At 45.6% G+C, this 25611-nt stretch overlaps 2 protein-coding genes across 2 annotated transcripts; one reads left to right on the top strand and one right to left on the bottom strand.

Annotated features, from left to right (window-relative positions):
• The first annotated feature begins 12123 nt into the window (after positions 1-12123).
• Positions 12124-18767, top strand: LOC124690446 (transcription termination factor MTEF1, chloroplastic-like). The gene is made up of 6 exons (XM_047223834.1): positions 12124-13438; positions 13775-13887; positions 13990-14075; positions 14357-14466; positions 17868-18059; positions 18195-18767. Exon 1 carries the CDS (start codon positions 12124-12126, stop codon positions 12982-12984), a length of 861 nt encoding a protein of 286 aa, XP_047079790.1. The 3' UTR covers positions 12985-13438; positions 13775-13887; positions 13990-14075; positions 14357-14466; positions 17868-18059; positions 18195-18767.
• LOC124692798 (beta-1,3-galactosyltransferase GALT1-like) lies at positions 15695-18537 on the bottom strand. The gene is made up of 6 exons (XM_047226230.1): positions 17802-18537; positions 17513-17727; positions 17147-17428; positions 16641-16820; positions 16290-16397; positions 15695-15901 (listed from the first exon to the last, which is right to left on the bottom strand). Exons 1-6 carry the CDS (start codon positions 18535-18537, stop codon positions 15695-15697), a joined length of 1728 nt encoding a protein of 575 aa, XP_047082186.1.
• Positions 18768-25611: the final 6844 nt, after the last annotated feature.

Genomic DNA, 25611 nt, shown 5'->3' on the forward strand with positions numbered 1-25611 from the left:
TTCATCGGCTGACCCTGTATCGTAGCCTTCTCCAAAAACGCTGAGCTGCTTGCAGAGGAAGACTGCTAAGGCTACGGAGGGGAGCTGGAAAGGGAGGCCGTCGTCTTTTACGGTGGTTTGGACCGTCCTGTTGCTACAAGAAAGGGAGGAAGACTGGATTCTCAAAACAGCCGATGAACAGTCATCGGCTATAGATTTGCGGAGTATCGAATCACAGTCCGAATTTGAGAAGTGCTTGACTGACGGTCTAATCGATATCTGAGTCCGGCTTCATGGGCGTCTAAAAAGAGGAGGGGTCTGATACGTTGCTATCGGCCTTGGTGAGGCAAGCTGAAGGGTTGAAATTGAACTAATTGAAAGATAAATCGGGAGAACAATTTTCATTAGTTCAAAGGAGCAGCTTTACAAGAAAGAGCCGATGGCTCTCAAAAGAGGGATCTCGGTGCCTAGTGCACTCGCTACTACTAGTCCTACTCTACTAGTCGTCGCTGTCCTCATCATCGCCGTCGTCGATGTCGTCGGCGCTGCTGCCAGGAAGCTCCTCGTCGCTGCTGCCCCAGCCTTTGGACGGAGCTTCGTCTTCCTCGTCATCATCATCATCCTCGCTGTCCGCCCAAGAGCGGAAGCGCTTCGTCGGTGGGTACCCAGCGGAAGAGGAGGAATCATCTTCCTCCTCCTCCTCTTCTCCTTCCTCGTCGTCATCGTCGTCCTCGCTGTCCGCCCACATGCGGGAGCGTTTCTTCGGCGGGAGCTTGGCGGAGGGGGAGGCCTTGGTCTTCTCTACTCCTCCTTCTTTCTTCTCCTTGTCAGAGGAGATGGGGTTCGCCCCGGAGTGGAGGTCGTCCTCTTTCTTGTTCTTCGGCGACGATTGGAGGGGGAGGCCTGAGGAGGAAGAGGAGGACATTGCTACAGGGGGAGAGGGTTTTTTGGCGCTGGTGGACAGAACAGAGCAAGGGGATGGAGTGGTGAACCGTTTGGCACAGACAAATAAAGGGAGTGTAGTGGAGATTTAATGCCATGACGGTTCTCGAGGACGTTTTGCCGAAATTATCAATTCGTGCAGAAAAGCTCAGGAGGCTAGGCGAAATGATGGAAGATTCTGCGGCAGCTCTGCTCTGCCACGACATGACCCGACGAGAGAAAAGCGTAATGATTTTGGAAATATCATTTCCAAAACCAGGGGGCATGTGTTATCACCAGAATTTGACCGAGCCAGAGGTGGGCCGCGATCAAGATGGGCTTGAAGAATATATATAGAAGAAATACGTGAATCGGCCTTACATGCAAAGTTTGGGCTAGTTTGCCCTTGTATCTGTAACATATTAGGTTACGTGTCGGTTAGGAGTTAGAGTTTTACCCGTGCACGGTTAGGTGCACGCCCGAATTAGAAAGTCCCTTGGACTATAAATATGTATCTAGGGTTTATGAAATAAACAACAACCAACGTTCAACACAAACAAATCTCGGTGCATCGCCAACTCCTTCGTCTCGAGGGTTTCTCCGGTAAGCACCATGCTGCCTAGATCGCATCTTGCGATCTAGGCAGCACAAGCTACCTACGTTGTTCATGCGTTGCTCGTGCTGAAGCCTTTTTGATGGCGAGCAACGTAGTTATCTTAGATGTGTTAGGGTTAGCATTGTTCTTCGTATCATATGCTCGTCGTAGTGCAACCCTTATACATCTAGCCTCCCTTACACCTATCTTAGGTGTAGGGGCGGCACCCCGCTTGATCATAGTTTAGTAGATCCGATCCGTTACGGTTGCTCCTTGTTCTTCAAGGATTAGTTTAACATCCGCAATAGTTAGGCCTTACAAAGGGTTGGAGGATCCAGCGGCGTGTAGGGTGTAGTTTGCTAGCCCTAGACAGGGATGTTCCGGGGATCAACCTCGTGTTGGTTTTCGAGCCCTGTCTAGGATCGGCTTACGATCACCGTACGCGAGCGCGAGGCCCAATCGTGAGTAGGATGATCCGATTATGCGGTGAAAACCCTAAATCGTCGTAGATCGCATTAGCTTTACCTTGATCAAGCAGGACCACCATATATTCGTGCACCTCGTACGAATCATGGGTGGATCGGCTCTTTGAGCCGATTCACAGACAACCCGAGAGCCGATCGAGGCTCGTATTTAACGTTTACGTGTATGCCCCGCGAGAAACTAAGCGAGGCATCATCCAACACCTTCCCGGCCAGGTATAGGTCAGGTGGCACGCCCTTGCGACAGGCATCGGACGTGTGACCAGAAGGCTTTGCGGGCCGTCGCTCTGAGGGACTGGGGCCAGCCGCAGCCCTAGTTGTTCCCGGCTCTACGGTGTTGCCAGTCGCTGCCCGCCGGTGGGTTTCTGACCGCAACAACTTCTTATTACTTAAGAAGTATGTTCTTCAAAAGTTATTCTTTTTAAGAAAATAAGGAATCATCATCCACCCTACCTAACTGGATCTATAAACCCTAGCCAATTATCACCAATAAGGTATACCACCTTGATAGCAACTATTGGTAATTAAGATGACTAGGCTTAATTCAACAATACAAGCCCTAGTAACTGATGAATCCAACGAGGATGTGATCCATCTAATACTTACTCCGAAACTAGTTGAAACCATAGTAACCATAGAACTCCACAACCCTAATAGTCATACTTATTCTTCACTAAAGAACATGTTCTTCAAAGGTTATTCTTTTTGAAGTATATGATAATTAATCATTAACCATGCCATATAGTGCTAAAACCAACCACTATCCATTATATGTTAGGATTATACCAAATGTTATGGTTGTGTGCTATTAATACTATTATTATGATATATTGCAGCACATGTTCATGATACCATGTAACCACACCTCGAATAAGAACCTTGTTTGTGAATCACTCTAAAAGTGCAACACACCCTAAACAAATCATTTCAACTCACTAATCCTAAATCATCGGGGTTAGGTCACGTTTAGAACTATTGCATCTCATACTTATGCATTATTGCATCCTTGCTAATCTTTTAAACATCGTCCTTACCGGACGATGATGCTATTTCAGAATTTGGAGTTATTGCGTATCGAAGACCTTGACTGCATAATCTTGCAGTCAAGAAAGGCAAGTTCATCGCTTGCTCATACCATTTGAGTATCTTTATCAAATTACTTGCAAATAAAAGCTCTAGCACAAATATAGCAATCGATGCTTTCCTCTTTGAATGACCATTCTTTTTACTTTTATGTTGAGTCAGTTCACCTATCTCTCTCCACCTCAAGAAGCAAACACTTGTGTGAACTATGCATTGATTCCTACATACTTGCATATTGCACTTATTATATTACTCTATGTTGACAATTATCCATGAGATATACATGTTACAAGTTGAAAGCAACCGCTGAAACTTAATCTTCCTTTGTGTTGCTTCAATACCTTTACTTTGATTTATTGCTTTATGAGTTAACTCTTATGCAAGACTTATTGATGCTTGTCCTGAAGTACTATTCATGAAAAGTCTTTGCTTTATGATTCACTTGTTTACTCATGTCATTATCATTGTTTTGATCGCTGCATTTATTACATATGTTTACAAATAGTATGATCAAGATTATGATGGCATGTCACTTCAGAAATTATCTTTGTTATCGTTTTACCTGCTCGGGACGAGCAGAACTAAGCTTGGGGATGCCGATACGTCTCCGACGTATCGATAATTTCTTATGTTCCATGCCATATTATTGATGATACCTACATGTTTTATGCACACTTTATGTCATATTCGTGCATTTTCTCGGAACTAACCTATTAACAAGATGCCGAAGAGCCGCTTGCTGTTTTCTCGTTGTTTTTGGTTTCAGAAATCTTAGTAACGAAATATTCTCGGAATTGGACGAAATCAACGCCTGTGGTCCTATTTTGCCACGAAGCTTCCGGAAGACCGAAGAGGAGTCGAAGTGGGGCCACGAGGCGCCGCCACCATAGGGCGGCGCGGCCCGTGCCCCGGCCGCGCCGACCTATGGTGTGGGGCCCTCGTGTGGCCCCCGCGTTGCCCTTCCGCCTACTTAAAGCCTCCGTCGCGAAACCCTCGGCACCGAGAGCCACGATACGGAAAACCTTCCCGAGACGCCGCCGCCGCCAATCCCATCTCGGGGATTCTCGGAGATCTCCTCCGGCACCCCGCCGGAGAGGGGATTCATCTCCCGGAGGACTCTTCACCGCCATGGTCGCCTCCGGAGTGATGAGTGAGTAGTTCACCCCTGGACTATGGGTCCATAGCAGTAGCTAGATGGTTGTCTTCTCCTCATTGTGCTTCATTGTTGGATCTTGTGAGCTGCCTAACATGATCAAGATCATCTATCCGTAATACTATATGTTGTGTTTGTCGGGATCCGATGGATAGAGAATACTATGTTATGTTAATTATCAAGTTATTACCTATGTGTTGTTTATGATCTTGCATGCTCTCCGTTATTAGTAGAGGCTCGGCCAAGTTTTTGCTCTTAACTCCAAGAGGGAGTATTTATGCTCGATAGTGGGTTCATGCCTCCATTGATATCTCGGGACAAGTGACGGAAAGTTCTAAGGTTGTGAATGTGCTGTTGCCACTAGGGATAAAACATTGATGCTATGTCCGAGGATGTAGTTGTTGATTACATTACGCACCATACTTAATGCAATTGTCTCGTTGCTTTGCAACTTAATACCGGAAGGGGTTCGGATGATAACCTGAAGGTGGACTTTTTAGGCATAGATGCATCTGGATGGCGGTCTATGTACTTTGTCGTAATGCCCAATTAAATCTCACTATATTTATCATGACATGTATGTGCATTGTTATGCCCTCTCTATTTGTCAATTGCCCGACCGTAATTTGTTCACCCAACATGCTTTTATCTTATGGGAGAGACACCTCTAGTGAACTGTGGACCCCGGTCCATTCTTTTATACTGAAATACAAATCTGCTGCAATACTTGTTTTATTGTTTTCTTGCAAACAATCATCTTCCACACAATACGGTTAATCCTTTGTTACAGCAAGCCGGTGAGATTGACAACCTCACTGTTTCGTTGGGGCAAAGTACTTTGGTTGTGTTGTGCAGGTTCCACGTTGGCGCCGGAATCTCCGGTGTTGCGCCGCACTACATCCCGTCGCCATCAACCTTCAACGTGCTTCTTGACTCCTCCCGGTTCGATAAACCTTGGTTTCTTTCGAGGGAAAACTTGCCGCCGTGCGCATCATACCTTCCTCTTGGGGTTCCCAACGAACGTGTGAGTTACACGCCATCAAGCTCTTTTTCCGGCGCCGTTGCCGGGGAGATCAAGACACGCTGCAAGGGGAGTCTCCACTTCCCAATCTCTTTACTTTGTTTTTGTCTTGCTTTATTTTATTTACTACTTTGTTTGCTGCATTATATCAAAACACAAAAAAATTAGTTGCTAGCTTTACTTTATTTACTGTCTTGCACTCTATATTAAAAATACAAAAAAATTAGTTACTTGCATTTACTTTACTTGATTCATCATGTTTCCTTTTAATTTTACCACAAAAGACATACCGGTAGGACGCGGGTCTATAATTGGGAGAAACAATATAGAAGAATTTTTCATTCATGTTAGTACCGTTGAAGATTTTGAAGATAGACACTTGGTAGAACTTGCTCCTACTTATGAAATTGCTCGCTCGCTGCTTTAGTTCGCATGTTGGAAACTAAATTTGTTAATCTCAGTCCTATAATCCAACACATGTTTCTTACACTCGGTGATATGGAAGAGGGGGAAAAGAAAGATTTTGTTTTAGAAACCCTTCTTAGAGAATTTGGTGGTCTAGCAAGAGAGGCTAGAAAGGTCTTTGCTAAATTTAATATGCTTGGTTCTCATACTAATTTTGTTGGTCTCCTTGAAAAAATGGACATGGATAGAATAAGGTACACTAATAATACTAATGATGGCGGGGAGATCAAAGCACCAATACCATGTAAACTTCTAGCTATGAATGATGCACTAGAAAATAACTATGCTTGGCTTGTTCCTAAAAATTTGTTCGATGAGAGTAGCAAGCCCAAGACTAATGAAAAGGGAGACGCTGAAACTTATGTATCCAATATACTATGCTTGGTTGAGAAAACTCCAAACCCCGCTGTAGATGCTCCATCTCTCGATAATACTTGATATACACTTTCTGCGCCTAGCTGAAAGGCGTTAAAGAAAAACGCTTATGGGAGACAACCCATGTTTTTAATACAGTATTTTTGTTTTATATTTGAGTCTTGGAAGTTGTTTACTACTGTAGCAACCTCTCCTTATCTTAGTTTTATGTTTTGTTGTGCCTAGTAAAGTCTTTGATAGTAAAGTGAATACTAGATTTGGATTACTGCGCAGAAACAGATTTCTTTGCTGTCGCGAATCTGGGTCTAACTCTCTGTAGGTAACTCAGAAAATTAAGCCAATTTACATGAGTGATCCTCAGATATGTACGCAACTTTCATTCAATTTGGGCATTTTCATTTGAGCAAGTCTGGTGCCCTAATAAAATCCATCTTTACAGACTGTTCTATTTTGACAGATTTTGCCTTTTATTTCGCATTGCCTCTTTTGCTATGGTGGATGAATTTCTTTGTTCCATTAATGTCCAGTAGCTTTATGCAATGTCCAGAAGTGTTAAGAATGATTGTGTCACCTCTGAACATGTTAATTTTTATTGTGCACTAACCCTCCAATGAGTTGTTTCGAGTTTGGTGTGGAGGAAGTTTTCAAGGATCAAGAGAGGAGTATGCTGCAATATGATCAAGGAGAGTGAAAGTTCTAAGCTTGGGGATGCCCCGGTGGTTCACCCCTGCATATTCTAAGAAGACTCAAGCGTCTAAGCTTGGGGATGCCCAAGGCATCCCCTTCTTCATCGACAACATTATCAGAGTTCCTCCCCGAAACTATAATTTTATTCCGTCACATCTTATGTACTTTTCTTGGAGCGTCGGTTTGTTTTTGTTTTTGTTTTGTTTGAATAAAATGGATCCTAGCATTCACTGTATGGGAGAGAGACACGCTCTGCTGTAGCATATGGACAAGTATGTCCTTAGGCTTTACTCATAGTATTCATGGCGAAGTTTCTTCTTCGTTAAATTGTTATATGGTTGGAATTGGAAAATGCTACATGTAGTAATTCTAAAATATCTTGGATAATTTGATACTTGGCAATTGTTGTGCTCATGTTTAAGCTCTTGCATCATATACTTTGCACCCATTAATGAAGAAACACTTAGAGCTTGCTAATTTAGTTTGCATATTTGGTTTCTCTAGAGTCTAGATAACATCTAGTATTGAGTTTTGAACAACAAGGAAGACGGTGTAGAGTCTTATAATGATTACAATATGTCTTTTATGTAAGTTTTGCTGCACCGTTCATCCTTGTGTTTGTTTCAAATAACCTTGCTAGCCTAAACCTTGTATAGAGAGGGAATACTTCTCATGCATCCAAAATCCTTGAGCCAACCACTATGCCATTTGTGTCCACTATACCTACCTACTATATGGTATTTATCCGCCATTCCAAAGTAAATTGCTTGAGTGCTACCTTTAAAATTCCATCATTCACCTTTGCAATATATAGCTCATGGGACAAATAGCTTAAAAACTATTGTGGTATTGAATATGTACTTATGCACTTTATCTCTTATTAAGTTGCTTGTTGTGCGATAACCATGTTTCTGGGGACGCCATCAACTACCCTTTGTTGAATATCATGTGAGTTGCTATGCATGTCCGTCTTGTCTGAAGTAAGAGAGATCTACCACCTTAATGGTTGGAGCATACATATTGTTAGAGAAGAACATTGGGCCGCTAACTAAAGCCATGATTCATGGTGGAAGTTTCAGTTTTGGACATATATCCTCAATCTCATATGAGAATAATAATTGTTGCCACATGCTTATGCATTAAAGAGGAGTCCATTATCTGTTGTCCATGTTGTCCCGGTATGGATGTCTAAGTTGAGAATAATCAAAAGCGAGAAATCCAAAATGCGAGCTTTCTCCTTAGACCTTTGTACAGGCGGCATGGAGGTACCCCATTGTGACACTTGGTTAAAACATGTGTATTGCGATGATCCGGTAGTCCAAGCTAATTAGGACAAGGTGCGGGCACTATTAGTATACTATGCATGAGACTTGCAACTTGTAAGATATAATTTACATAACTCATATGCTTTATTACTACCGTTGACAAAATTGTTTCATGTTTTCAAAATAAAAGCTCTAGCACAAATATAGCAATCGATGCTTTCCTCTTTGAATGACCATTCTTTTTACTTTTATGTTGAGTCAGTTCACCTATCTCTCTCCACCTCAAGAAGCAAACACTTGTGTGAACTATGCATTGATTCCTACATACTTGCATATTGCACTTATTATATTACTCTATGTTGACAATTATCCATGAGATATACATGTTACAAGTTGAAAGCAACCGCTGAAACTTAATCTTCCTTTGTGTTGCTTCAATACCTTTACTTTGATTTATTGCTTTATGAATTAACTCTTATGCAAGACTTATTGATGCTTGTCCTGAAGTACTATTCATGAAAAGTCTTTGCTTTATGATTCACTTGTTTACTCATGTCATTATCATTGTTTTGATCGCTGCATTCATTACATATGTTTACAAATAGTATGATCAAGGTTATGATGGCATGTCACTTCAGAAATTATCTTTGTTATCGTTTTACCTCGCTCGGGACGAGCAGTAACTAAGCTTGGGGATGCTGATACGTCTCCGACGTATCGATAATTTCTTATGTTCCATGCCATATTATTGATGATACCTACATGTTTTATGCACACTTTATATCATATTCGTGCATTTTCTGGAACTAACCTATTAACAAGATGCCGAAGAGCCAGTTGCTGTTTTCTGCTGTTTTTGGTTTCAGAAATCCTAGTAACGAAATATTCTCGGAATTGGACGAAATCAACGCCCAGGGTCCTATTTTGCCACGAAGCTTCCGGAAGACCGAAGAGGAGTCGAAGTGGGGCCACGAGGCGCCGCCACCATAGGGCGGCGCGGCCCAGTGCCCCGGCCGCGCCGACCTATGGTGTGGGGCCCTCGTGTGGCCCCCGCGTTGCCCTTCCGCCTACTTAAAGCCTCCGTCGCGAAACCCTCGCACCGAGAGCCACGATACGGAAAACCTTCCGCAGACGCCGCCACCGCCAATCCCATCTCGGGGATTCTGCAGATCTCCTCCCGGCACCCGCCGAAGAGGGGATTCATCTCCCGGAGGACTCTTCACCGCCATGGTCGCCTCCGGAGTGATGAGTGAGTAGTTCACCCCTGGACTATGGGTCCATAGCAGTAGCTAGATGGTTGTCTTCTCCTCATTGTGCTTCATTGTTGGATCTTGTGAGCTGCCTAACATGATCAAGATCATCTATCCGTAATACTATATGTTGTGTTTGTCGGGATCCGATGGATAGAGAATACTATGTTATGTTAATTATCAAGTTATTACCTATGTGTTGTTTATGATCTTGCATGCTCTCCGTTATTAGTAGAGGCTCGGCCAAGTTTTTGCTCTTAACTCCAAGAGGGAGTATTTATGCTCGATAGTGGGTTCATGCCTCCATTGATATCTCGGGACGGTGACGAGTAAAGTTCTAAGGTTGTGGATGTGTCGTTGCCACTAGGGATAAAACATTGATGCTATGTCCGAGGATGTAGTTGTTGATTACATTACGCACCATACTTAATGCAATTGTCTCGTTGCTTTGCAACTTAATACCGGAAGGGGTTCGGATGATAACCTCGAAGGTGGACTTTTTAGGCATAGATGCAGCTGGATGGCGGTCTATGTACTTTGTCGTAATGCCCAATTAAATCTCACTATATTTATCATGACATGTATGTGCATTGTTATGCCCTCTCTATTTGTCAATTGCCCGACCGTAATTTGTTCACCCAACATGCTTTTATCTTATGGGAGAGACACCTCTAGTGAACTGTGGACCCCGGTCCATTCTTTTATACTCGAAATACAAATCTGCCGCAATACTTGTTTTACTCGTTTTCTTGCAAACAATCATCTTCCACGCAATACGGTTAATCCTTTGTTACAGACAAGTCGGTGAGATTGACAACCTCACTGTTTCGTTGGGGCAAAGTACTTTGGTTGTGTTGTGCAGGTTCCACGTTGGCGCCGAATCTCCGGTGTTGCGCCGCACTACATCCCGCCGCCATCAACCTTCAACGTGCTTCTTGGCTCCTCCTGGTTCGATAAACCTTGGTTTCTTTCTGAGGAAAAACTTGCTGCTGTGCGCATCATACCTTCCTCTTGGGGTTCCCAACGAACGTGTGAGTTACACGCCATCAGGAGTCCTAAGTCCCCACGGCATTGTCTGTAGTACACTTGTCGCCCGAAGGAGCAAGCGGTGAGGCTGGGGAGTCCTAAGTCCCCACGGTAATGCGGTCTATGATGGATTGTAAGGTGTCCGGAACGGTCTATCCATGGATGATAGGGCAGGGCATATAAAAATTGTTCGGAACGGTCTACCTTAATCGGTATAGGGGAGAACAAATGCCTGGGTCGGTCTCTCCATGGATATAGGGAAGACATCTTACAAAAGGGTGGGTGTTCGAGGTAGCGGAGGAACATGATTGGCTAGACCTTATACCGGGCCTCACACCATAGGAAGTGTGGACAAGCCTGCAGCTTGGTTGGCACCAAGGTTAAGATCTCTTATGGGTAAAGCAACACACCTCCGCAGAGTGTAATGAATCGTGACCTGTCACTCCCTGTTCCGGGATATGGAACTCGCGAACGCTGTCGGAAAGGAACTCCATGAAGTTCTAGTAAACCGGTGAAGGCCGACGGACATAGTTCTTCCGAATAAAAGCAACCTTTTGAAGAAATGGTTATGAAAACCTGCATTGGTATTAGACTTTCTGGTCTAATGCTGTAGTTAGTGCATTAAACACCTCTTTCCTATAATGAACTTGTTGAGTACGCTCGTACTCATCAACTCTTAAATCCCCTGCTTAGATATGAAGGCAACGATGGAGGATCTACAGTGCAACTCTAAGACCGAGGAGTCAACAACTACTTCAAGAGACAAGACCATGTCGGAGGAGTCAGATGCCACATCCAACAAGGAGAAAACCTAGTTTAGCCATAGAAGGGAACTAGCTTCCTAAACCTAGCTCCTATTTAACTAGAATCTATTCATAGCCCCTATAGCTAGTCAAATACTCTACAAATAGAGTTCGTGATAGGATTAGACTATGATTCGTTCTTCTGGAATTTATTTGAAGATTTACCTCATTGTAAAGTAGGAGGTTGTGCTAATCTTATGTAACAGAGTCAATATTGTAATTCTATAGACATGCCTTGGACCCGCATATGTTTCTGTTGTACCACTCTGAGCGATATAATACTAGTGGAACGGTGTTTCATTGGTGTTATATCAGACTTGCATACTACACCATGCAGTGGTATGCTGGGTCACCACACCGGTAAGAAAGAAACCCTATCAATACCAAACCATAATCTTGCGCATTCCACTTGAGATTGATGATGAGGATTTTGACCGCAACAAGATGAAACACTTTTCTTGATTGTGCTTGCTTGATGAAGTCTTGTGGATTGCTCCCCCCACTCCACTACGGGAGCTCTTCTTTGGTGCATATTCACATATCCATGGAAACCACATAAATGGCAAGCTTCAAGCATATGATCTCTTCGAGTTGGCTCATCTTGAACTTGCACCTCATTTCTTCTTATTGCAACCTTGAAGCCAACATATGGTTCAAGCATTGCCTATGAACAACTCCTACACATATGATTTAATGCAACATTAGTCCATAGGAATTGTCATTAATTAAAAAACACACGTGGGGCTCCATGCACTTTCAACAATATAATAAAGAATATATATAAAACAATAATAAACAGAATAATAAACAGAAAAACGGAGGATGAAAAAGGGAAAGCATAGTGAGGCACTGAGCCAGGCCCAGGATGAATGAATCAGGGTTGAGAACATAACGTTATGGAAGGCCGGCCCGCCGCCCTGCTACGGCCTCGGGGATCTTCGTTATCGCTCCCCGGGCAGCAGAGTTGTGCAGTGGATAAACCGAGCAGCCTCCCCAAAACCTCAACTCCGGCGCCGTCATGCTTGCTCACACGAGCCTTCCGCCGCTGCCCCCACCTCCCACACCAACCCCGACGCCGCCCGCCCGCCGTGCCGCCGCCGCCGCAGTCGGAGGCGGTGGCGGCGTGGAGTTCCGCCGCAAGCTCCACTTTCTGTCGGCCGAGCTCCACCTTGACCCATTCCCGCTCCTCGCCCTACATCCAGAGCTCCGCTCGGCGCCGCTCCCGCTCCTCCACGACTCCCTGCGCCTCCTCCTCTCGCACGGGCTCTCCGCGGGCGACGCCTCCCGCGTCTTCGCGGCCTTCCCGGCGCTCCTCACCTCTCCCCCGGAGGAGTCCCTCCGCTTCCTCTCCGCCGCCGCGCCGCTGCCCCCTCCGCTCCTCCGCGCCGCGGTGGTGCGCTCCCCTCGCCTCCTCGCCGCGTCCATCCCGGACACCCTCAGCCCCGCGCTCCACTTCCTTCGCCGCCGCATCTCCCTGCGCCGGAGACCGCTCCCGCTCGCCGCCGCCCTGCTCCTCGCCTTCTCCGTCGACCGCACCCTCCTCCCCAAGCTCCTGTTCCTCGGCGAAGCCACGGGGCTCCCTGACCCCGCCGTCTGCACCATTATTCGCCGCGCCCCCGCCATCCTCTCCTATGGCATCGAGACCAACCTCACGCCCAAGCTCAAGTTCCTCGCCGATGGCATGGGCAAGGATCCAGCCACCGAGCTCACCCAGTTCCCGCACTACTTCGCGTTCAGCTTGGAGGGGAGGATCAGGCCGAGGCACCAGACCTTGAGGGTCAGGGGCGTTCAGATGTCAATAAAGGACATGCTCACCATCAGCGACGATGAGTTCAAGGAGCGGCTCGTCGATGCCGCACTGTCGAGGCAGAGGACGTGAACCTGCACTCAGAAGCAGGGTATCCGTGGTGGCTGTACTGAATCTGCTTGTGCAAAATGACAGCGCACTTTGGTTTGGATTTGATCAAGAAGATCACCCTCTAATGCGCTGAATGCCATCAACAATAACTTGGAAGAGTTTCATGTGTTTATCTGGATTCACTATCATCAACTAAAGCCCGACGGCAAGGCTGAGATATATGAAAGTCATCCAGAGAGAGGCAAGAGTTTGTGATCTCTGAAGAATGATCATTTTATATCGTCATTGCCGTGAGTCAATGATGTTCACAATGACATGAAAAAAGTGACTGCTATTATGATTTTTCTCGAATAGTCTGTTGCTGCTAAGTTGATACATTTCGTCTCCTAACCTTGGAGGAAAGATGGGGTCTGAGCATGAGCTCTTTGAGAAGGAAATTTTTGTTTGATGGTGGAGCTTTGGGGCTTAGGTTTAGGTGAGTGGTAACCAACCCGAAGATTTTAGTGATACCATTTCTTTTTTTAATGTGGATTTTACCATGTTGATTTTCCGGCTCTTTGTCTGTATGTAGGGTTTTCATGGGATTATGTGAATGGAATTGTTATTTGGTTCACTTTTGGCACTGTATAGCTGTTCAAACTATGAATGTGAAAGGCTAGATTATGTTTGTCAAACAACATGGCCTTTTCTAGGCCAGCCACATTTGGATGCCAGAAATGATAGTCCATGCTTAATTGTGGCTAAGGTTTTTGGTTGTTAGGCCTAATGTTTACCTCTTATGATTGTCTCTCTGATTTGTCCCTTCTCACAGGGAATAGGACTACAATGTTGGCGATTACAATTGTAATTTGGTGTGAATATGTGCCGTTGGACTGTTTGTGATGGTCCGATTCAACCTCGTTTTTTCTACAGCAAACCACCAAGGTATGGTAGATGGTAGTAGCTCACGAAACTGTAGTGGATCCCCACGAAGTTACAGTTAATATGAATGTGAAATAGTGGATCTAAATGTGGTTTGCTGTTTAGCTTTCGAGGAAGGATGGGTCTGAGGCATGAGCTGTTTGAGAAGGAATTTTTTTTGTTTGATGGTGGAGCTGTGGGACTTAGCTTAGGTGAGTGGTTACCAACCCGAAGTTTAGTGATACCATTTCTTTTCTTATGTGGATTTTGGCAGTGTATAGACCATGGTGATTTTGCGGCTCTTTGTCTGTATGTAGGGTTTTCGTGGGATTATGTGAATGGAGTTGTTGTTTGGTTCGCTTTTGGCATTGTATACTTGTTCAAGATATGAATGTGGAAGGCTAAATTATGTTTGTCAAACAACATGCCCTTTCTAAGTCAGAAATGATAATCCATGCTTATGATTGTCTCTCTGATTTGTCCCTTCTCACAGGGAGTAGGACTACCATGTTGGAGATTACAATTGTAATTTGGTGTTCCTTCTCACAGGGACTGTTTGTGATGGTCTAATTCACCTCGTTTTTTCTACAGCAAACCACCAAGGTATGGTAGTAATTAACGAACCTTTGGTGGATCCCAACGAAGTTACAATTAACAAATTATGGCAATGGTCACCCCTACCCTCACCCACGTAATTTGCTAGCACAAAAATGGTTGCTCTCATGTTTATTCTTCTGATTAAAGGAGCTCACTGCCCACAGTTTCTTTCATAGAGTTGAGCTGATAAAGTGATAATACCACATCCAAGTTTTGAGTCACCTCCACATCTGCAGGGTCTGGACGACCTCCAGGACCCCAGCACACACACCCTACTAGACTACCAGTCAATCAACCCGAAAACATCACCTGTTGTCCATATATTACAACCTCCCAACTGAACTACTCATAACCCTCATCTTCTGAACCTTTCAACCTTCTTAGTATTCTTGTTGGAAGCTCCAGTAACCACCGGTGACAGCAGCTAGGAACCCTTGTGATGCCTGTCTGAACTGCCCAATCTGAAGATTTCCCCAGGCCACCAGCCAATGCAACATTTGAAACACTAGATTAGCAGGATCAGCATGGAAAAATATTTTTACAACAAGGAACATTGGGAGCTTTATGTATGGTCCACAGCAGAGAACTATCCGAAACAACTAAGTTTTCTATTCTTACTGGAGAAAGCCATTGCCTGCTACAGAAGTCAGTCCCATTACTAAAAGCACAGTTTGTACTACGTAATTTTTCTCCCATTACATACAGAACATACAGTTTGTACTACCTGACCATCCTCTCTTTACTAGATTATATCCTTAGTACAAATACTATTACTACAAGGTACAATCTTGCCATAAAAACACTCTAGTTCTTGAAGAAATTATACTGTGCCAAACCAATGCTTCCTATGAGGGCACTTAACTGCCTGAATTTCAGAGCTATATACAGAGAATAAACGGAGGCCACCCCAATCTGGATAATGGTATTTACATTTACCATTATCCTCTGCACAGATCCTTTATCTCCTGGCACATAACAACAGTTTCCCCCAGAGAGCTTGACCACTGATAACCAGCTAAAAATTAATTGTATATGTGTAAATTCATTCATATTTACCACTGAAATGTTGAGAATCGTTTGCCAGTAATGGAACCTACACCGTCACTAGGTTCTTGCTAATAAATCCCGAATCATCCCATCCTCATTGCACCATGAATGATTGTCCTTAATCCATTGAAAAAATAAAACAAATATATGCAATGCTCATCATGGCATCAAATTCCCTGTGCGTTAGTTAGTTGCAGCATGTTGCTTGATTTGTCCTTAGGAGTTTCTCCCACATGCATAGCATATTCCTTGGTTCTTGATAATGAGCAACAATGTACCCCTCCTTGCATCCATCAATGTAAATCCTTTCATTTGTTTCATATCTGATGGGTAAGCCACCCTTCTTCATTTCGTTAACCCATATGCCCATTGCTACATCTTCTAGTTTGAACATCTGCAAGAGTGAAGGATGTTGATTAATCTTGTTAAGTTCTCCTAATCAGTCTACCGGTAGCAGAGAAGATCAAAGAAAAAGAGGTTTGCCACTTAGGTACAGATGTACAGTAGAAGTCATTTGTTATGTGGTAGCAGTGCAGAAGGCTGGACTAGTTCATCATTTTGTGTGATTTTCTAGCACTTGTACTTTAACAGCAAGATAAAATGTGGGTAGCTTGAGTGCCTGTTTCAGCTAGTTCTTTGTTTAATAGGGATAGACTTGCGTAATTTTACTAAACCAATACACCTCCAGGTTACTTGTCAGTCGCTTGGCAGGTCTTAAGCTAGTCTCATTTAGCATGTATAGCACAGAGCGATAGATTACACTATCGCGTAGATAGAAATACCTTCAGACAACTTGTTTTATACCAAGTGTTAATTGTCCTTGCAACATCTTCTGAAACCACGTATCCTGGTCCATGAGCCCATGGTGGGTATTTCTCTTCAGGCCATTCCTGCAGAATACATCAGAAATTTTAGCACCCAAGTTTCCTGATGTTGTGTGCTCCATATAGGGTTAGATAATAACCAAATAAATAAGGAATGTTTATTAAATAAGAAATATTTTTACTTAAATAGGAAAGTGTAGTACTCTATGTATCAGGAAAGAATTCAATATAGTATAGGAAAGGAACCAATGGTTTAGGGAGGGGAGCAGGGATTTGTTGGCACTGAACCCATTTTTGTGGAGACATTACCTCTGGGCTTATGTACCATTTGCTGTCACGATTTCTGTGAGGGCTTGAGTCAGATTCGATGCGACCATAAAGCAGACCGTTACTGACATTCAGCTTTTTTACTGATGACTGGATTTCGTGTACCCGAACGAAAGCATCATCATCTGTTTTCATCAGATACTTTGCTGATACAATGTCGGTCTGTTAAAGGAAATTAAAGTTAAACACACAAAAGTAAAAGAAATGGAGAAGCATAAATCAATTATGACCAACATTGTTTACCCCGTAGATGCATATTGCCAGTGTCTTCCATGTAATTAAGCTGTAGTAATCAACAAACGGCAACACCTGAATGTCACCATATGTTCGTGCCTCATTCCAGAGTTCCATATTTACCATCAGGTTTGTATGCTTTAAACAAAATAACATCAACTTTAGTATCAGGAGACTGGATTGTCTCAATATTTAGAATTTGTAAACGGAAGCATTAAAAACACTTCGAAACCTTGTCAGGTTTTAGGCTTTACCAGGCCAACAAAAAAACGGACTGCTACCGTTCCATTACGCACAGCATCATGTTGCATCCATGTTCTTCGAATCACCATTCTACGCTTGAAGTTGTTTGCTGTTGAAAATATGCCAATCAGAAGGTCGAGATCTTTGCCATCTGAAATATGTGCTGACTTCAACATTTCAAGATGGACGCTATTCTCCAAATCTTCTGATGTGGGCAAGCCGCTTGCAATTGCACTTGCTAGCTCAAAATCACCAGAAATTCTCACTTCAGTAACAAACCAAGGTTCCAAGCCCTAATAACAGAAACACCGATTGTAAGGTTTGGAGCTAGATTGCATTTATTTCATGATCCACATGACCACATGGGAGAACATTACCGCTCTATATGCAAATGAAGTAATATGTCTCCCATCAACTGACATATGGATTCCTTCGAGTCCTATACGGAGAGTTGCAATAGCAAGGTATCCCTGCTTAAATGGAAAATGTTTGCTTGATTTTCCACCTTGCTTGGCACCAGTATTACGTGTTGAGTTCATTATGCTCTTTTCTTCTCTACCCACCATGGAATTACATCGCTCCAAGTCATCCACTGTGAAGATATCAAAAAATTAGTGTGATGAAGCACCGGCAATGATAAGCGACAAATAAGCAAGTCCTAAGTACCTTCAGTTGCATTGCTCGAGTTCTTGCAGGGGCAACGATCCTCATAACCCCAGCCGTTGCTTGCAGTGAAGGCGTTCTGCACTATGACTGGACCTTCAGTAAGTTTATCGCCAGTTAGACGGACATTGTAGTGCACTATAATGGGTTTTTGGGATTCCCCTGGGAGTGCCGTCCCAACAAGATCAATCCAGAAGTTACCAGAGAGGCTACCAGGAGTGCCTATAACAGTTACAGAAGAACCTGCAACAAGCCCGCAAGGTATGCTGATGGTAAAATTACTACCCTCGGACTTGGAAGCGTTCATTGTGCGAATTGAATATGGACATAGTCTCTCTTTCTTTGTCCTTGGAGAACTTGCATTCTGAACTGATGTCGTCAGGTTTTCCCATGCAGTTCTTGCATCGTTGATTGCTTCGGTTGCATGAGGAAGGCCGGCGGAGATGTTGGCTAACTGCTTCATGTGATTCCAGGTATCTAGCCAGTGTAATCCTTCAAGAGAGGAATTCCCGGTATCCAAGCTGCTTGAAGCATCCGGTGCTACTGCTACTACCTGTGTTTTCTCCGGATCGGTTACCGGTGTATCGGCTCGGTTGCTCAGCCATGCGAGGGGATTGGCATGTAGGATTTGATTTCGGGATTCTCCTGATGCGGGGCTGTTCACTATCAAGTATCGCACGACAAGAGGAGAGAAGAAGGTGATCAGAACTGCAACACTGATTTGCTTTGTTGTCCACATTTCTGATCTCACCTTCCACGGAGCCGTGGCATTCAGCCCTTGTAAGTAGTATCCACGCTTCTGGTCAAGGTCCAGCATAGCACGTGTGTAAGCATTCTTGCTCAAATATAAATTAAAGTACCAAGTTGACGATGTTACATATCAGTGCCAAGAACATGAAACAAAATGGAAATAAACTACACCCTAGTGATTGAAATATCGGAACTTCCAACCTTTGGGTTGGTGTGCTAGTCTCTGCAGAAACCTCATTTCCTTATTATATTAAATTAATTATTATTAATCTTAGCATGACCATGTCAAAACGAATGGCCTTGTGTCCATTGTTCGTGTAGTGGTTTGTCAAATTAAAGGTACGGGGATGCAACGCCAGGAACTGCCAAGTGTTGCCACCGTAACAGACCAGGCGCCTCCAGTCCAGTCAAGCCTGCACTTGCCGTTCTTTCACGCACGCGGTCTCTGAATGCCTAGACGGCCGCCCTGACTTTCTTTTTTCTCTTTTTTTCCTTCTAATGAGCGGTGTGGTCATTCTCGGGTGGCGCGAATATTTTTTTCACACACCGAAGCATTTCCTTTGTAGTATGTTAGAAGAAAAATTGCAAAGAAAACGGGCGAGCACAGCAGAGTAGCAAAGCTACAACAAGAAAAGCAAGAAGAAGAAGATAGTGATTCATCGTTCGACCTGACTTGATGTTTCTCGACCAAAGCTATCTATGCCTGCAGGAACCTTGGCCTCGAAAAACTTTCTTCTAGCGAATTCAACATGAAACATGGATAATCTGAGTACTTATCAACGGCCACTCTAACTAGTCGTGATGGTATATCGGTATTGATGAACGATGATGACCTGCTAAATGGGTACCAAAAAGTCCTTTGCTATTAAATAATGTTGCCGTATACAAAACCTGTGTGACCTAACTTATTATTTGTCGAACGATATGGCGGTCGTGGCCGGCGGGAGGGATGCACGGCAAGGCGGTGCTTGCCGGCCACGAGGCACACTGCGAGGCGGTAGCGCGATGCAGGTCGGCACGAGCCTCGGCAAGGCCTCATAGGTGCGTGAGGGCAGGGGTGGCGCCGGCGTGTAGGTAAGACGGCGGCGCTCTAGACTAGCGGACTGTTTGGCTCGAGACTAGACGACCACCGGCCACTACTACTCGCGATCATGGTATTCATGAATGATGATGATGATCTGCTAAATGGTATAATTACACATGTGTTCTGCATCAACAACTATCTAGCAACTGCATCGTCTTCTCAAATCGGCAAGCAACTGACAAAGCATCAGCAGTTAACGATTCCCTACTTTGCATGAAACTGAAAGGGAGGATGATGCGATGACGCTTACCTTATGGCTTGTGAAGCTATACTGCGTCGATCTTCAGAGCTTCAATCGGAGGAGACATGATCGTCAATTCGTCGTAGACAGGAGGGAAGAAGACGACGATGAGAGGGAGGGGGAGCATAGCATATGCCTCCCAGAACGTGTAGTGGTAAGTAACGGGCGATAAAATCGAGAGGGGAGCAAGTGGTGCAACCGGCGCAGGCTTAAGACAGATCCTTGTTAAAATAGGAGTAGTGATATACAATTTTCTTTTCATTTTCCTCGTTGTGCATACGGTGCCGTGCCGGCCCACGACTTGGTCTCAGACCTGGCCAGACTGTTTGTAAACTGTCTGAGGGATCGACGGAAGTGGATGTTTTTCACTTAACCACCAAAACTTTTTAGTTAGTGCGGTCAACTCACGATCAACAACCGGTAGCAAAGCTTATTATGGACCGAACTAGCTCTAGGTCATTCTATACAGACTTCAGATCTGTTGACTTGCAAAAGATATTTCATGCGTGGTCAGTACAGCGGTGCAAATCATGTACGGAGTATATGTAATTGCAACAGCTAGCTAAGGCACCGTTCGGTTTGTAGGAATTCTGCAGCAGTTTCAAAGGAACACTGTTGAGGAATTCTTTCCTTTGTTGAGTTCAAATCCCAGATTTAACACTTTGGTGTCTCATAAAGGCGGAATTTTCTTCAGTGGGAGGCGACGTTCCCGTCGACAGCGAGGCGCCCGTGGTGACTTCGTCAATCTCAAGACCCGTCGGATCAGTTCTTCAACGCAGTCTCTTGGAGGTGCTCATAGGGGTAGGGTGTGCGTGTGTGCGTTCATAGGGGTGAGTGTGTGCGCGTATGTATGAGCGTCTTTGATTGTACTGTGTTTCGTAAAAAAAAAAGGAATTAAGTACCGATTCCAGAGGATTGAAAACATATGCCCATATCCGAAAATACACTATGGATCCCGTTGGACCCAGATCACGGATCCGGCCAAAAATCCGTATTTCCGAAACTCCAAAAATTCTAAATAATTTTTTTGTATGTAGAGGATACATGTATGTATGTGCGTGCCAATTTTTATATCCAAATTTAAAAGTATGTTGTTTAGGGAAACATGACAAGTTTCGGATGAATAATATGAAAAAAACTGACCCCTTCCAAAATTTCAGATCAAAGCAACTACGTAACTTAGTCCTGTTTAATCGGGTTCTGCAGTATTTAAGTTCTGAAAATACGTGTTAGCCCATATCACATTATTTTGGGGATGACTGAGGCAAAGCGCTGGCTTCAGTCGTGTGGGGCTGGATGTTGCTCACTATAGATAAAAATAAAATATGCGTTGTTGTAGGTCCATTCGTCCAAATGTGCAATGACCAAATAAAATACTACATCCGTCTAAAAATAGTAAAATAAGAATTGATTAGCACCAGTGCAACAATACGATCTCGTGACAATCTGAACCCATGTTTCTATGTTTCCTGTTGGTTTGCAGATCCTTCGTTTTGCAACTGCTTAGAGCATCTCCAGTCGCGTCCCCCAAAGAGATTTGGGACGCGCCGGACAAAAAAACCGTTCCAGCCGCGTCCCCCAAAGCCCATTTTTGTCCGGCGCGCCCCCATACGGTGTCCGGCGTCCCGAGCCCGTCCCCGACCCACAGGGGACGCACCGGGGACGCCGGACACAACGAAAAGCGAGGCGGGGAGTGGCGGGGCTGACCCGTCAGCGGCACGGAAGGCTAAAACCCCGTCGCCTACCTTTGGTAAAGCGACGTTAATGGCGTCTCTGTTTTCCCAGGCGACGCAGGGACGCGTCTCGTCGTGCATGGCCGCGTGGCCGTCCGCGCCGGAGTTATTGCGTGCAACCACCCGCTGCCGCCGCTGTTTTAAGATGCCCTGCAGTTCTCGCCGCTCATCACAATCCTTATCGTCGCCGCCGCCTCCCCCTCCCAGATCTTCTCCTCGCCGCTCCAAAAATGTCGAGCTCGTCCTCCCGCAAGATCGCCGCGGCGAACGGCTTCGGCCGCGGCAGCCTCACCGTGCCGGAGGCGTGGGCGATGTACCACGCCCGGTATCCAGCCCCGCCGGACATGCGGCTGCCAAGCAGCGGCGGCTGGAAGATGGCCGTGAACGGCATTGGCATCCCGCCGCCGCCGAAGCCGGACACGGATCAATGGAGGGACGCCATCAAGGCCCGGCGGGCTCAACTCACCGACGCAGAGCGGTTGGATCCAACGTGGGCGGTCACCAACAACGACGCCTGGTGGACGACGTACTTCAAGGCGAAGTACGGCATCGAGATGCACAGCACCGAGGGGCTCGTCGGTGGCCCCAATAGCTGGAACAAGGACGGCCGCGCCCTGTTCTGGGGCGTTCCGGGGCGCACCCTCGACAACGGCATCCGCAACGGTGCTCCAAGGCTGGAGATGCCGTCGTCGCCGCCGCCGTCTCCTTAATGGCAGCCGAGGAGGACGGCGTACTCCTCCTCCTCGCACTCTTCTTCCTCGGGACCGGCGCGATCGACGCCGTCCTCGTCGTACCGGTCGGCGCCCTACACCGTCCTCGTCGTACCGGTCGGCGCCCTACACCGTCCCCAAACGGGAGGTCAAGGAGGAGCCGACGACGCCCGTCAACACGAGGTGTGGCGGCAGCCGGCGGCAGCAAGGGAGGCGCGGCGGCGCCCTCCTCATCCCGAAGCCGGAGGTGAAGGAGGAGCCGGAGGAGGAGCCGGAGGAAGCGTCGCAGGCGGCGCTGCTGGCGGAGTACGAGCGGCAGCAGCGGCTCATCGCCAGCAGCGACGACCCCGAGGACTGCCCAGGGCTGCGGGCGGCGTTCTTGGCGTCCATGAACGACAAGGACGCCTGGAGGGGCGACCTGGACGCGGCGATCGCCATGTCCATCCGCGACTCCGGCAAGCCGCTCGGTGGACCTCACCGACGACGGCGAGGCAGGACCAAGCGGCTTGGTGAAGGACGAGCCCGTCGAGGAGCGCGTCAAGCAGGAGGTCGTCACCGACGAGATGTACAACTTCCAGCAGTACTACGACGCCTCCGGCCGCCGCAAGTGGTTCTAGATTAGGTTTAGTTTAAATTTAGTCAAATTTCGTTCGAATCTATGTAAGTTTGGACGAATCTAATCGAATCTCGTTAAGTTTAAAATTTCCGAATTTTTGTTTGGGGGGCGCGACTGGGAGCGACGTCCCCCAAAGGCGGCACGAACGAAACACGTCCCCCAAACGCTCAATCCGGTGCGGTTTGGGGGACGGTTTGGGGGATGCGGCTGGAGATGCTCTTACCTTCTGTATTTCTTTTTACGATAAAGAGAATATATTAATATTGGAAAGATACCAAATATATACGGCCACTGCAACAACGTAATATCCTAGTGGTAGTAGGGAGATACACAACTAAAAAAGAGAAAAAAAATGAAACCTTCCGTATTCCTATGTTTCTTTAGATTCCTACGTTTTACATTCCCATGTTCCCAACGGAGCCTAAGTAATACTCCGTATGATGAACTGGATGAGAACATGCGTATGTATAGGCCGGAGTACTGTTCATGGAAAATTAAATTGCATTATACTAGCTTGTAGTATGATTGCTCAGACCAACTTGCGGTTCAATTCTTAAAGACTTCGGATTCATTGACCTTAGAAAGCCCATAGGTCTTACCGGCTAGCACATGAGGTATTTGTTAGAGTACGTAGAGTACTTTCCCCATTCTGTAAAGGGGTTTTGTGCATATTTTCTTGTTCCATGAGCCTTTGTTTACTAGTTTAGACCGCTAGCTACATGTAGATTCTAAAAGCATTTTGCCCGTAATTCAAATGTATTGTGCACAAGACAATTAATATCCAAGCATTTTGGGTTCAACACGGAGATCAGACGATATCAATAGCAAATCACGTATTTGGGCTCAACATGGAGATCACGATGTCAATGCTAGCGGTAAAATATGTGGGTTCAACATGGAGATCACATAGTTATTTACAGTAGAGGTCACCGGGTGAAGCACGGGCAACACCACCGGCGGTGACTCTTCCTTCCCCGCGCTATGGAGGGCGGGTTGGGGCCCTCCCCCTCCCTAGTGACGGTGCACTCAGGGAGGTTCTGGTCCGACGATGTTGGGGGCTGCTGGCAGCCGCGTCATCCTGTGGTGGCAGGGCTCTGCTGCAGGGGGCGCTGGCGGTGGCTGCACCCTGGGGTGCCACAACCTCAATGGCCTTGGGCGGGCCCAGATGGGCTCGAGTGGGTCGGTGCTCTTCGGCGGAGAAGCTTCCTGACAGTGGAGGTGACAATTTGTCAGGGTCCTAGGATTGCAGCTCTGCGGCCAGCCTATTGCAGCAAGGCGGCTAGAGCTTCGTGGGTCCATCTGGACCTGGATGGGCCTGCGGGGCCTGGTGTGCTCCAGTTGCCTTGTTCGGTCAATGACTGCCCTATGGCGGTGGAGGTGGGTTCCTCCCGCTTGGTAGCGAGGCTGCTTTTCCTTGCCCCGTCGATGTCGTGTACCTCTGTTGTTCAGGCCACGTGCCAGTGTCTCAAAGCAACTGATGATAGCGACTCCAGGATCGTGTTGGTGTATGGGTGGGTGGCAAAGATGGGTGGTGGTGCTTCCTTGTGCCAGGGTTTTTTGTGGATGGGGCGGGAGAAATCCTTGTCAACTTGTTTGACCCTGACGCGGTGCCACACCGTAGTGTGGCACCATTCCTTCATGGGGGGCGTTGAGGGACTTCCTTGTCCACTATACTCTACGTACCGGGGGGAAACCCTAGGACTGTTCTGGTCCAGGAAGCAGCGCCGTGTCGACGGCATTTTCCTTCTTGAAGGTCTTGCTTGGTATGAGCGCTTTGGAGTGGTTGAAGCTTGGTAGGCCAAAGACGGAGAGCGCAACGGTTGCGGGTCATCATCGTTTCGGTCGCTTAGCCATTACCTTCATTTCTTTTCCTTTTGGGCATGTCTATGTTGTTGCCCCATCGTTTTCTTGTTTTCTGACTCTTGTATCAGTTTGGTTGATATATTAATATAGCGTGGTAAAAGCATGTTTCGAGGAGGTATCAAAAGTAGGGCATACAAGAGAGGTATTGCAGGAAATAATATGAATAGCTCTGCCTCTATCAATAAAACTAAAGTAAACATACTCTAGTAAGAACTCATAACCAAAAGAGTAAATAGGGAGGCACATAATATATATGGCATGCAGTGTTCCATTTGAAAGCAAAGTAGCTGAAACTCAATTTGGCTCACATGTGCACATGCTCCCTCTACTAAAAAATATTTTTTAAAGTGTCAAAAAAAATTAATTTTTTTTTACATGTACATCTTCATAATATATGTGCGTTCATCAAGTTTGACGAAAAAACGATACTTTTTATGGTCTATGTAAAAAAAAAGGAATATTTATCTTGTGAAAAGCAATATTTTTTAGCATCGAATTTTGTCCTTTTTACACACGCCATCGCATGACAAGTCGATCTTTCATGAAACGACTTTATAAGTGTGTAGCACGTGAAGATGTGTGTGCTGATTTTTTTGTTTCAAAATTTTTAACGTTTCAAAATATGTATAAAATGTATTTCAAAATAAAGGGAGCATATTCTCCATTGTGCCAAACATCACTCCCGCAAAGTAGTGCTTACGTACATATATATGTATGTAAGGTAGCCCTAGACTGGCAACACTTACAAGCATGGCAGCTAACTAGGTACCTTAGAAAGTTCAAACAAAGTGTTTTTTTAAGAAAGGTAAAAGATTT

Source organism: Lolium rigidum, chromosome 2 (assembly GCF_022539505.1).
Source record: "Lolium rigidum isolate FL_2022 chromosome 2, APGP_CSIRO_Lrig_0.1, whole genome shotgun sequence".
NCBI lineage: Eukaryota > Viridiplantae > Streptophyta > Magnoliopsida > Poales > Poaceae > Lolium > Lolium rigidum.

What these genes read in the sequence shown, in the direction of transcription:
- LOC124692798 (XM_047226230.1), bottom strand. Translation starts at nt 18,537, where the DNA reads ATGTGGACAACAAAGCAAATCAGTGTTGCAGTTCTGATCACCTTCTTC. An exon ending in AATGGTACATAAGCCCAGAG is followed by an intron (nt 16,398 to 16,640) that starts GTAATGTCTCCA and finishes TGTATTCTGCAG; the next exon opens with GAATGGCCTGAAGAGAAATA. An exon ending in ATAAAACAAGTTGTCTGAAG is followed by an intron (nt 15,902 to 16,289) that starts GTATTTCTATCT and finishes TCACTCTTGCAG; the next exon opens with ATGTTCAAACTAGAAGATGT.
- LOC124690446 (XM_047223834.1), top strand. Translation starts at nt 12,124, where the DNA reads ATGCTTGCTCACACGAGCCTTCCGCCGCTGCCCCCACCTCCCACACCA.